Source organism: Dermochelys coriacea, chromosome 6 (assembly GCF_009764565.3).
Source record: "Dermochelys coriacea isolate rDerCor1 chromosome 6, rDerCor1.pri.v4, whole genome shotgun sequence".
NCBI classification, from domain to species: Eukaryota; Metazoa; Chordata; order Testudines; family Dermochelyidae; genus Dermochelys; species Dermochelys coriacea.
In genome coordinates this window covers 69,980,294-69,993,586 of record NC_050073.1, presented here as the reverse complement: position 1 = coordinate 69,993,586, position 13,293 = coordinate 69,980,294, and the positions used below count along the sequence as shown (strand labels likewise).

The 13,293-nt window shown below is 38.2% G+C and overlaps 1 protein-coding gene across 1 annotated transcript; it reads right to left on the bottom strand.

The window, feature by feature from the left end:
* Positions 1 to 7,691: 7,691 nt before the first annotated feature.
* On the bottom strand, positions 7,692 to 12,228 carry LOC119856988 (fibrinogen-like protein 1). Its single transcript, XM_043516843.1, has 3 exons — positions 11,920 to 12,228; positions 10,741 to 10,924; positions 7,692 to 8,438 (listed from the first exon to the last, which is right to left on the bottom strand). Exons 2-3 carry the CDS (start codon positions 10,886 to 10,888, stop codon positions 7,741 to 7,743), a joined length of 846 nt encoding a protein of 281 aa, XP_043372778.1. The 5' UTR covers positions 10,889 to 10,924; positions 11,920 to 12,228; the 3' UTR covers positions 7,692 to 7,740.
* Between the last annotated feature and the right edge of the window lie 1,065 nt (positions 12,229 to 13,293).

Sequence of the window (13,293 nt, the reverse complement as noted above, 5' to 3'; positions counted from 1 at the left end):
GGAACAGGTCACTTGCAGGTTTAAATTAGTATAAATGGTAGATTCTCTGTAACTTGAAGTCTTTAAATCATGATTTGAGGAATTCAGTAACTCAGCCAGAGGCTACAGGTCTATTACCAGAGTGGGTGGGTGAGGCTCTGTGGCCTGCAATGTGCAGGAGGTCAGACTAGATGATCATGATGGTCCCTTCTGGCCTTCAAGACTATGTAAGGCCTACTTACATACATGATCTCTGCTGCTCTGGCAGGGTTCTGGTGGCTCATAATCCTTTGTATAATGCCATGGTATAAGATCTCACATTATTGTCACTCTCAGATTTTAACTGAAATCTAATCTCTCTTATTAGTACTTGGGTGACTTCATATTGCACACTGCCACCTACAAAGAGACCAGCAGGAAGTTATCTAAAACTCAGAAAGGCTGGATCTCTAATCCACTAAATTCAATCTGTGGCCACCGCTAGATTGAACACAGTGGAGAATTAGGGACAGAAGCTATCCCTGGCATAGGCTTCAATCTCAAACAAGTATTGTAAATATTAGATTACCCAGGAACTTTAATGGAAGACAAATGGGCTCATACAAGGTAGCACCTTTGAGGTCATACCGTTTGGCATCAATGAGACGTGGAGGGATAAATCTCAAGATTGAAATATTGGTATAGTGAGGTATAGTTTGTTCAGGAAGGACAGACAGGGAAAAAAGGCAGGTATTGCATTATACATCAAGAATATATACACTTGTTCTGTGGTCCAGAAGGAGGTGAGAGGCAGATCAAATTAAACTCTCTGGATGATGATAAAAGGGCAAAATAGCAGGGGTGATGTAGACCACCAAATCAGGAGGAAGAGGTGGATGAGGGATTTCACATGACATTCTCATAAGTAAACAAGGGAAATGTGGTCTAGCTGAAGTTACTATAAGATGGGTACAAAACTGGTTAAAAGAGCATTCTTAAAGAGTATTATTAATGTTCACTGTGCAGCTGGGCTGATGTATCTAGTGTGGTCCTGCAGGGGTCCTTCCTGGGTCTGGTATTATTCGTTATTTTCATTCATGACTTGAATAACGGAGTGGAGAGTATGCTTATAAAATTTGTGCACAAAACCAAGGTCAGAGGGGCTGCAAGCAAGTTGGAGGACAGGATTAGAATTCAAAATGACCGTGACAAATTGGAGAATTGGTATGAAAGCAACAAGATGAAATTCAATAGAGACAAGTGAAAAGCACTACATATAAGAAGGAAAGAGCAAATGCACAACTGCAAAATGAGGAATAACTGGCTAGATAGCTGAAAAGGATCTGGGATTATAGTGGATCACTAAGGGAAATCAGATATTGTGATGCAGTTGCTAAAAAGGCTAATATCATTCTGGAGTGAATGAACAGGAGTATTAAATGTAAGAGATGAGAAGTAATTGTCCCATTTTACTAAGAACTGGTGAGGCCTCAGCTGGAATACTGTGTCCATTTCTGGGTACCATGCTTTTTAAAAAACAAAGTGGAGAGAGTCCAGAGGAGAGCAACAAAAATGATCAAAGGTTTAGAAAAGCTGACATATGAGAAAAGGTTAGAAAAACTGGGCATGTTTAGTCTTGTGAAAAGAAAACTGAGGGGGAACCTGATAACTATCTTAAAATATATTAAATGCTTTTACTTTTATAACAAGGACTGTGATCAATTATTTTCCAAGTCCACTGAAGGAAGGACAAGCAATAATGGGTTTAATCTGCAGCAAGGGAGATTTAGGTTAGATATAAGAAAAAGCTTTCTAACTATAAGGGTAGTTAAATTCTGGAACAGACTTTCAAGGTAGGTGTGGAATACCCATCAGTGGAGTCTTTTAGACAAACACCTAGGCATACTTGGTTCAGCACATGGGGCTGGATTTGACTTCTGGAGATCCCTTCCAGACCTACATTTCTATGATTCTATATTTTATGATTCCTATGAAAATTATTAGGCGGTAAATCTGTTGTTCCTTATGCAGACTTCCCCCTTTGTTGCTGTTACATACACTTAATTGCATGATTCTGACAGAACATATTCACTTTTACACTTTGGTGCACAAATACAGATGCCCACTAATTTTCTCACAGAGATGATTTCTCAGTCTCTATAATGTGGCCTCAAAAACATGTGTGTGTGTATGTCACTTGGATTCTCCAGAGCCAGAGGAGAATGGCAACCTCACAGTTCCCCACCAAACATTTCAAGACTCTTTTCAGCAAAACAATAATACAAAGATCCTTACAGACAGCAGGAATTCCAGTCCCTGAGCTAAAAGCTGACTGTTTCCTCAGTTTCTAGCAAGCAAGGGAATCTGTAGCCTATTCCAAAGCAGTACAGGTACTGAGAGCCAGCCCTCATAGCAGACACATCTCTTGGTCCTACATCAATCAACCACTGAGTTCACAGTATTGTCTCTAATGCCCATACTTGTAACCTTTTTTCGTTTGAGCTCCAGTACACAGATGGTGAATGTGTGGAACCTATGAGAATGCTTGCCCTTAATTGAAACTGCTATATACAGCTTTGGAAACAGCCACTAAGCATGTCTAGTAGCTACCACACCCCTCCGGTCTTTCCCAAATTACCATGGCCCACTTTCTGCATGTGTAGGTGCACATAGGACTCAACTATAATCCATCTCTCCTCTTCATTACTTCTCTTCTTTTATTTGAACATCAGATACTGCAATATAAGATTGTGAGTTACATTAACCTATCTCCTGCAGACCTCACCTACGTTTTTAATTCCTGGTCTCTTTTGCAGTACATGGTGAAAAATAATTCTTGCTGCTTAGCTACTTCATTTCACAGTCTATTTCTCATCTCTCTAACTATCCCCTATGGATCCTCCCAAAAAGTGCTATAATTTCTTTGCTTTACTTTATAGTAAAGTATAAAGTATAAATAAAGTATAGTATAGTTTCTTTGCTTTAATATGCATGGAAAGTATGATGACACTTCTAACATTTTAAAGAAATTCTATGAAAAGATTCCATTTTAAATTGAAAAGCAAAAGGTTGCCAACCTCTAATGAGTAAGCATCTTTAATGGAAAGCTCCAAAGTAATACAAAAGATCTTTTAATTATTACACTAATGTCTTGCATAAAACAATAATAAAAACTAACAAATAGATATTTTAGTGATGCAGAGTAGGACTGAGCAAAGACAAATCTATTCATATGCACAAGAAAACAGGAACTTTCCAGATAAAGTTGTAAGATAAATCCTTTTCTTTATACTTTTTAAAGTGATTAATTTAAAAATTGTTTAATAACTGTTAAAGAACAAATGTCTATAGACATAACATCATATTTCATATTCATTCAGTAACATTATATTTCATATTCATAATAAGAAAAACGCTTGTGTGTAAATAATGTCAAAGTTGAGTAATGACATCCAAAGCTAGCAAATGTGAAATAAGGCTAACACTTAGAGCTCTGCACAGATATGAAATTTGTATCCGCATCGATCTGTGATCTGCAAAAATGATCTGCAGATATAAAGCAGATATCCACAGATTTTCAGAGCTTTAGAGATAAAATTTGCATCCATATCCATCTGCAATCCACAGAAATGGTCTCCAGATATCCGCATATCACAATACAGTAACTCCTCGCTTAATATTGTATTTATGTTCCTGAAAAATGCTACTTTAAGCGAAATGATGTTAAGTGAATTCAATTTCCTCATAAGACTTAATGTAAATAGGGCAGGTTAGGTTCCAGGGAATTTTTTTTTGCCAGACAAAAGACTACCACACATATACACAGTATAAGATTTAAACAAACAATTTAATACTGTACACAGCAACGATGATTGTGAAGCTTGGCTGAGGTGGTGAAGTCAGAGGGTGGGATATTTCCCAGGGAATGTCTTGCTGCTAAATGATGAACTAGCACTCGGCTGAGCCCTCAAGGGTTAACACATTGTTGTTAATGTAGCCTCACACTCTACAAGGCAGCACAAATGGAGGGAGGGAAGACAGCATGGCGGAGAGAGACAGAGACATACACCGTGTGTGTGAGAGAGAGAGTGAGAGAGAGAGACGTGCATTGCCCCTTTAAGTACTCTGATGCCACCCTAAGTACATTGCCTTTTTAAGTAGAGCAGCAAGTTGAGCCAGCAGCTGCTGCCAGAAAGCTCCCTCCATCCTGAGCCCTGTCATGTCCCCCACAACCCGCACTGTGGAGATGAAGTAAAGGTGTGGGGGGAGGGGGACACCCTGACATTAGCACCCCTCTTCCTCGCACAGTAGTGGGGAGAGGGACAGCTGAACTGCCCGGCAATTGATAGCCTGCTGGGCAGCTGCCACACAGGGAACTTAGGGGAGTGGGGAGCTGATAGGGGGCTGCCGGTCCATCCTGGTTCCAAGCCTCACCAGCTAGCTCCAATGGGCTGCTCTTTCTGCAATCAGTGGGCAAAATAGGCGGCTGCCAAAGGACATTATAAGTGAGCATTGCACAACTTTAAATGAGCATTTTCCCTAATTGATCAGCAATGTAACAACGTTAACCAGGACGACTTTAAGTGAGGAGTTACTGTAATGTGAAGAAAAGAAAAGGCTAAAAATATATCATGAATTAGGGGAGAAGCAACACCCTTAATGTTGTCTTTATAATGGAATAATATCCTGCAAAATTTCATTTTAAAAATGAAGCAAGACTACAACACAGAAATAAACAGAGAAATATAGGTAACAGTGTAAAGATTTTTTGTTTTTTGCATTGCATTGCAACAACTCAAAAATTACCATTTTGTTTTCAATTTTTTAAAACTGATCACCAAGTTTCATCCTGGAAAGAATTTTATAGGTGTTGTAAACCCAGAATATAGGACTTTCTCATGGAAAGGCTGATGAGATCATTAACTTTGGCTAGCCTAATAAAAATAAACAAATACCCTTTGTTGGATATTTAGTCCAACTGGGGTTCATAAAAAAGGGAATGGGGAAGGAACTAACAGGGAGAGAAGCTATGTGAGGTAAGATTTAGGAAGACACAGTTTTATGTATTGAAATATCTCTTACTACAAATGAAAAGCAAAGGCTTGATGCTGCCCTTTGCTATGCAGTGATCACCAATATGCATCTTGTAAACACAGCAACTACATATGCACACACACACACACACACACACACACACACACAGCGGGTGACTTTGCAAGACACATGAAAATGAGCAATTGTATATGTCAAATGCAAATATGAATACTCACATAAGAAGAAAATATTCTGACTCACATATATGTATGTTGCCGCCCCCTACTGAATACAATATGTCAGATCTACACATTTCCATATCAGTCCTCTCTAATGGCCAAAGCAGTTGAGCTGTTTCTTTAAATCACTTGGTAGAGGCCTGTGTTTCTGCCTAATTCTAGTCCCATTACTGGATGTTCTAGTCCCATTACTGGATGTGGTTAGTAGCTGACAATCATGACCATAGTACCAATCTTGCAAGCTCTTTGAGCATGAAACTTGTACAGTGGCAGGACTGAATAGTGAATATATAGGAAGATCTATAGGAGATTCATGTCAATTAGGGCTGTCAAGCGATTAAAAAAAATGAATCACAATTAATCATGCATTAATCGTGCTGTTAAACAATAGAATACCATTTATTTAAATATTTTTGAATGTTTACTACATTTTCAAATATATTAATTTCAGTTACAACACAGAATACAAAGAGTACAGTGCTCACTTTATATTTATTTATTACAAATATTTGCACTGTAAAAATAAAAAAATTGTATTTTTCAATTCATCTAATACAAGTACTGTAATCAAGTAGTGCAATCTCTTTATCATGAAAGTTGAACTTACTAATGTAGAATTATATACAAAAAAACTGCATTCAAAAATAAAACAATGTAAAATTTTAGAGTCTACAAGTCCACTCAACCTATTTCTTGGTCAGCCAATCACTCAGACAAACAAGGTTAGTTACAATTTTCAGGAGATAATGCTGCCTACTTCATGTTTACAATGTCACCTGAAAGTGAGAACAGGCATTCACATGGCACTGTTGTAGCTGGCATTGAAAGACATTTACGTGCCAGATGTGCTAAAAATTCATATGTCCCTTCATGCTTCAACCACCATTCAGAGGCCATGCTTCCATGCTGATGATGGGTTCTGCCTGATAACGATCCAAAGCAGTGCGGACTGGCACATGTTCATTTTCATCATCGGGTCAGATGCCACCAGCAGAAGGTTGATTTTCTTTTTTGGTGGCTTGGGTTCTGTAGTTTCTGCATCAGAGTGTTACTCTTTTAAGACTTCTAAAAGAATGCTCCACACCTTGTCCCTCTCAGATTTTGGAAGGCACTTCAGATTCTTAAACCTTGGATCGAGTGCTGTAGCTATCTTTAGAAATCTCACATTGGAATCTTTCTTTGCGTTTTGTCAAATCAAATCGTTATCAAGCAGAACCCATCATCAGCATGGAAGCATGTACTCTAGAATAGTGGCCAAAGCATGAAGATGCATACAAATGTTTAGCATATCTTGCACATAAATACCTAGCAATGCCGGCTACAGAAGTGCAATGCGAATGCCTGTTCTCACTTTCAGGTGACACTGTAAATAAGAAGCAGAAAGCATTATCTCCTGCAAATGGTAACCAACCTTGTTTGTCTGAGTGACTGGCAAAATAAGAAGTAGGACTGAGTGGACTTGTAAGCTATAAAGTTTTACACTGTTTTGTTTCTGAATGCAATTATATAACCAAAAAAAATCTGCATTTGTAAGTTACACTTTCACAATAAAGAGATTTCACTTCAGTACTTGTATGAGGTGAATTGAAAAATACTATTTCTTTTGTTTATCATTTTTACAGTGCATATATTTGTAATAAAAATAATATAAAGTGAGCACAGTGCACTTTGTATTCTGTGTTGTAACTGAAATCAATATTGAAAATGTAGAAAAACATCCAAAAATATTTAATAAATTTCAATTGGTATTCTATTGTTATAAGTGCAATTAATCACAATTAATTTTTTAAATTGCGATTAATTTTTTTTGAGTTAATTGTGTGAGTTAACTACGATTAATTGACAGCCTTAGTCATAATGAATCTGGGATTCACATAGGCTATCATATATGTATTAATGAATCTGCTATTTATTTCTCTCCTCAAGATCATTAATAAAAGGAACAAAACACTAACTAAACCTGAGTCTTTGTCTTCAGGCAGGATATCACACAGATCTATCATTTATTCTTCCCTCTCTATGCCGTGAATGGTGATCATTGAAATAATTGCTCATACTTATTAGTGCATTTATTATTTGGTATCAGAAGAGTCGAAAATGAGTACATCTAATCAGCTGATGTCTGAATTAGAGAGAGGAATGTACCCCCCCTCCCCTACCACCACCACCCCGATCTAGATGTCCCTGAACTTTGGAAGAGATTCAGGATCTGAATCCAGATCCAGATTTGAAATTGTCACCTGACTTTAACTCTGCTATAAGTGGAACCAAAACCCTGGGAAAAACTTAGGAATGTTCAAAGTCTGTCCCTGAATTTTGTAGCATGAGCTCATCTTTACTTTGAAATTAGTTTCAGAGTTTCTAGAAGAAATAATCACCGAAAGTAATTATGTTATAGACTAGAAAAAAATTGAACCGATGGAGTCCACTCAGGAGATCAAGAAAACATTTGAAAAGAGATTTTTAGAAGCTGATTTTATTGTCTCACCTCATAATGTAGTAATATTATCTACAATTCATCTTTTTCACAACGACAAGCCTTGTTAGGACACTGGCCATGGTCAGTGGGCTTGACCATCATCCAGGCAAACTTGCACAAATGTTCCTTATTGCAGTCTTTTTGCCAGTATATAACATTCCTGCGGTTTAGATTTGCTCCAGCGCAAGAATCATACCACCACCCTCCACCTGGAATGCCATTGTACTCTAGTTTGGCACAATTCTGAAAATAGTTATCATTGTCTCTGTCTTTTGTAGTGAACTTCTGATTATCATGGAGATATGCTTCTGTATCCTGGGTCAGGGCGTCAGCAGCATTGCCTTTGTATAGGCCAAGCCTGATCTTGTATTGAGACTCTTCATCTTCAATTTTGAATGGTTCATACTCTCCCCATTTGATTTCGGCATTTAGATCTACGAGTTTGACCCTAAGTGTATATGGCCTTGACGTGTTAGTTAACTGATACACATATTCATTCCCTAACCAGTAGTTGTCATGAACTGAGCCAAATCCATACTTGTAGTCATGCCATATCCTATCAAAGTCCACAGTGCTATTGGCTGTAATGTGTTGAATTACCGTCCACCCACCATCTTCCATATTACAGTAAGCAACAATAGGATCTTTCATTGGCTGAATGACATAAAGACCATCCTTGGCGCTTCCTTCAGAGTGCTGAAAAATCTCATAACAATCCCTTGCATATTCTGTGGGGGTAGGAAAGAAAGGTATGTTTAACATTTTACTCTGCTCAACTTGTAAACCTCTCAAAATTCTGTACTTTTAACCTCAGAATGAATGAATTATTGTCCTAACAGTATTTGACAAGGACATAGTATGGCCACATACTGACTTCAGTCCATACATGGGACAGCCACTAAAATCAATGGAAGTCGTACAGCAGATGGTCAGGGCAGAATGTTCCCATAAGATCGTGAGGGAGATTTTCAAAGGCAAAATAAGAAATTACTTGCCCAACTCCCATTGTCTTTCAGTGACTGTATGGTACTTAGCTACCCTTTGGGTCTCTGCAAATCTCCCCTGTATAATATAATCAGTACCCAAACTCTATAGCAGGAATGCAATCCTATTTTACTGATAGGAATACATGTAGAATTGGCAAAAAAGATAATTTATATTAAATTCTAATAATTATGTCCAGTGTTGGTTTATGAAGGGAATATTTGCACAACTTTCACAAATGCAGACATATAGAAGAAAGTGGCAAACCTAGAAATTCACTTTAGAAACAGGTTTCAGAGTAGCAGCCGTGTTAGTCTGTATTTGCAAACAGAAAAGGAGGACTTGTGGCACCTTAGAGACTAACAAATTTATTTGAGCATGCATCCGATGAAGTGAGCTGTAGCTCACTTATGCTCAGATAAATTTGTTAGTCTCTAAGGTGCCACAAGTACTCCTTTTCTTTTCACTTTAGAAACAGATTTTTTCATGGCTAGATCTTGACACTAATTTTGGTTAATTGATTTTAGTTGGTGTTGTATTCATGGAACTACATCCGGGTGTGGCCATTTGTTCCCAGTATTTTATAGATACAGATCAGAGGGGAGCTAACAAAATATTTAACATCAATAACAGAAAAACAGATGAAAAAACTATTTCTTTTCACTTCACTATGAATATGAAAATCTATGGGCTGAAGCGGGACTTGTATGTTGCCAAGGGCTTAGGTGGGATAAAAGTGGCACATAAACTTTGGGCTGGCCCTCTGCAGAGTGGTGAATTTCACCCTTTCTGAATAAGTTTTAAGTAAATCACTGATAAGGCTCTATTAAGGCAACAAAGGAACTTTTGGTGACACTCAGGCTGATTTCAAGCAGCTCTGAGACTAACCCACAATGTCTGGTTTTTGAGCTAAAAAGCATTCTTATTCACCTCAGCAATTCCTCTTTTGTAGGGAAGGATATTATTAATATCTGTTCCATTAATCAGAGACTCAGACATGAACTAAAATAGACAGTACTTCACATATATACTATTATTCTATGAATAGAGTTGAAAGGAACCCAGTTACATTATATACTTTTTATATTATATTCAGTGAGATACTTTGACAATGTTTGTGAAACATACTTACAGAGCACCAGTAACGGACTACTACAGAACTGGGGTTTTCAGTCCTTAATTGGTGCTTACTGTAGAGTTTTGACAGACTGATTGATAGGAATTACGGTGTGGTGTTTAGAACTTAATTGGTTATTATGAAAAGGAGAACTCTATTCCTGAGACAGTTCAGGTGAGCCATGTTTTCCAAAGACTTATCAAACACCAAACAGGAAAAATCTGCCCGCAGCTAAATATTCAAAGTGAGAGGTCAGAAAAGACACCCCCCTTTGCCCAACTCTCTAGAACAAAACAAAAGGATGGCTTTGTGCACCCAAAATATGAGTACTTCACAAGGATGGCTTTTCCCAGAAAGCATTTCCTTTTTCCAACAAGGAGAATCTGGCTTCCAGTAAACTCTAGTTCCAGATTATCAAGACTCCTTCACCTGCCGTTGCATAGTGTTCTGAGAGGATGACATAATTCACAGCATCTGGGCCCCAGGTTTCTTTCCTTAAGTCCCTAACAGACCTTGCACAGACCATATGTCTATGGTCTTTCCTTTCCTCGGGGAAAGATCAATTAATACACTGAAGCCTGTCAGAATTGAAACCATCAGCAGACCAGAGGGACACTAAAGAACTGAACATCAAGAAGGCGTTTGGAAGAAAACACATTCTGGGAAGAGATAGGGACTAAAAGCCTTTGTAAGTAAAGTGGTTTTAGACTTTTAATATATTTCGAGATCTGTGAATAAGAGGCATTATAGAAGTTCTAACTAGTAATATGAACATTTATTACTAAATACAGTCTTTGACCTTCAGATGCCTATCAATGTTTGTGAAGTACTCAAAGACTATGGTAGTGAGTGCCATAGAAAAAAAGATAGTAAAGGCTATAAAGTAAAATAGTGCATACATCCCCACCACTCCCTCTCTTGCTGAGTACCTTTCTCATTGTTGTTACTCAATCTCTGGTAGCCTCCTGGAGGGAGAAGGTGGGCATTAACAAGCACCACAGCTTCTTCAGCACTTGTCCACGCCACACATTTAAAGAATAACAGCAGAATAAATCCCACTGAACTTTTCAAATTCATCTTTCTTCTGAGTTGATCCCTCTGCAGAGATACAAACTGAAAACATAACACAGACTGACATTTAAAATTAAATGATTTTTTACTTGCAGAAAAAAACTCTTGAAGGCAAAACCAAAACACCTGCTTTCAACAGAGCCAGTCTGTGGCAAAACAGGCTTTTCGCATCTCACATTCCCTGCTCTCTCAATGTGTCACATTGCATTTCTGACAGATCATTTTTATGATGTGTAGCACTGTAGCCCATCACTTACAATACAACTCGTCTTGTTCCTTTACACCATATCATTCAACGCGACATAATACGATTTTGCGTGTGATAAAAGCAGGTAGAAAATAATGTAATGACAAAGTTTAAATTTAAAAGCATGTTTCACATTTATCAGATCTGATGCTTGGTATTCCCTGAACCTGATATGTACTGGCACTAGGGGACAGAAGGAAGAGCTAGCACACCAGCTCCACTTGCTGTCTATGCATGAAGCAGTGTTAGATAGCACGGTGTACTAACTGCTGAGAATATTTTCAGGCACCAGAGCTCACTTAGCACATTTGGACTATAATTTGTATAAACTTCCACCTGTGGCTGCAAGGGACATGTCAGGTAGGCTTAGGGTGACCAGACAGCAAGTATGAAAAACCAGAACAGAGTGTGGGGGGTAATAGGTGCCCATATAAGAAAAAGCCCCAAATATCGGGACTGTCCCTAGAAAATCAGGATATCTCGTCACCCTAGGTAGGCTGAGGTCAGGTGAAGAAAACCAACCTGTGGATTTGGGGCTCGATTAAACAAAGCAAAAAGGGCTCCCCTTCAACCAGGCTTTCCCTAAATAAAACCACAAGGTGTACCTTGCAGTCAGAATTCAATATGTTAAATAAAGACTTTTTCATAGTCACATTTTGCCCTCCTCCCTGGGTTATCTGACTCCTAGATTAGTAACTGTTACTGGCCCTAGTCAAATCTAAGAGAAAACTCTGCATTATAAATTATTAAGAAAACAACTAAATAAAAGAGCACTAGGCAGACAGCTTACCTCTCGTTTCAAGTGAAACCTGAGAAAGAAATAGCTGAGCACAAATCAGTGAGCTAATTCTTTGGAATTCTTTGTACTTTGCCTGCTGCTGAATTCCAGATGAACAGCTCAGCCCTATCTCAAAATTGGAAGGCCAGCAAAAGTGCATCTTCATGATTTCACTGTGTGTTCTTGGACTAGTGGACTTTACTCTGACACATTGCATTTGCAAGTAAACACATCTGAACTAAAAACCTACAAAGTTCCATGAAGCTTAAAATGCCACCATTAAAACTGAAACCTCTGTGATTACGGAGTGTACACAGTGCTGGAGAACAGTGAACATTTAGGACCCAGTGCAAAGTGTTTAAGTTCATTCCTATTCAGCACAGCACATAAACCCCTGCTTCATTTTAAGCAGATGCTTAAATCTCACTGACGTCCATGATGAGTAAAGTGAATACTGAAAGTTAAGCATACTCTTCGTTGTATCAGTAGTGTTCCGCATTTTGAGTTTTTATTTGTTAAAAAAAAAAAAAAAATCTGGAAATTTTTCAGTGGTTATTTTCCAAACATTAAAACCGGGATGAAATCAGGTTAAAAAATAAAATTAAAAAAAATGGGAAAATTGGGGGGAAAAGAAAAAACAAAAAAGTTAATAATATACATTTTAATACAGTATACTGAAACTTTTTTTTATATACAAAGATATTTTTTCTCTCTTGCAGAGCTGTTAGTTTTTCCAGAAATCCTGGTTTGCATACACCCACATAATTTTCTTCAAAGTATCCTTACTCATGTTGAGCTTCTTGCTATTTTGGAGAAAAGCAGTCCATTAATTGAACCCTATTTAAGCAGCTCTGATGGTCAATTTAAAAAGTTCTACTCTGGGCCAGCCATACAGGGATCTAAGTTTGAGTCTCTCATCCCGTACCAGCAGTGGCTGGGAGCACCCTTGCACGATCTATCTAACAACAGAAGGAGCAGTGTGGAGACATCTGGAAGAAACTTGGTGTAGTCTTTCTCACAGAGGACTCACTGTCACAGGAAGGTCTTTGAAGGAGGGTGGAAGAGTAAGGTACTCCTAACATGAGGGAGTTTTAGAATCTGGTGCCTTAATGTTTGTGAGGCGCTCAGATCCTATGGAGATGAGCCCCCCAGAAAAAATGCATTTATGCATAAATAAATAAATGCTCTTTGTTGCCAGTCTCTAACACAGAATCAACCAAAACTGTGTACCCAAACAACTTGGAACTTTAGGAAAGTTCATATCTGGATTTGACTGTTGTGGCTCAAGCTCTCATTTATTAGAATCACTCCAGTTGGGTCAGCCTAATGGTTGTGGAGTAGTAATCCTACCTGACTACTGGAGTTCATGCCATACTTGGGGTCTTG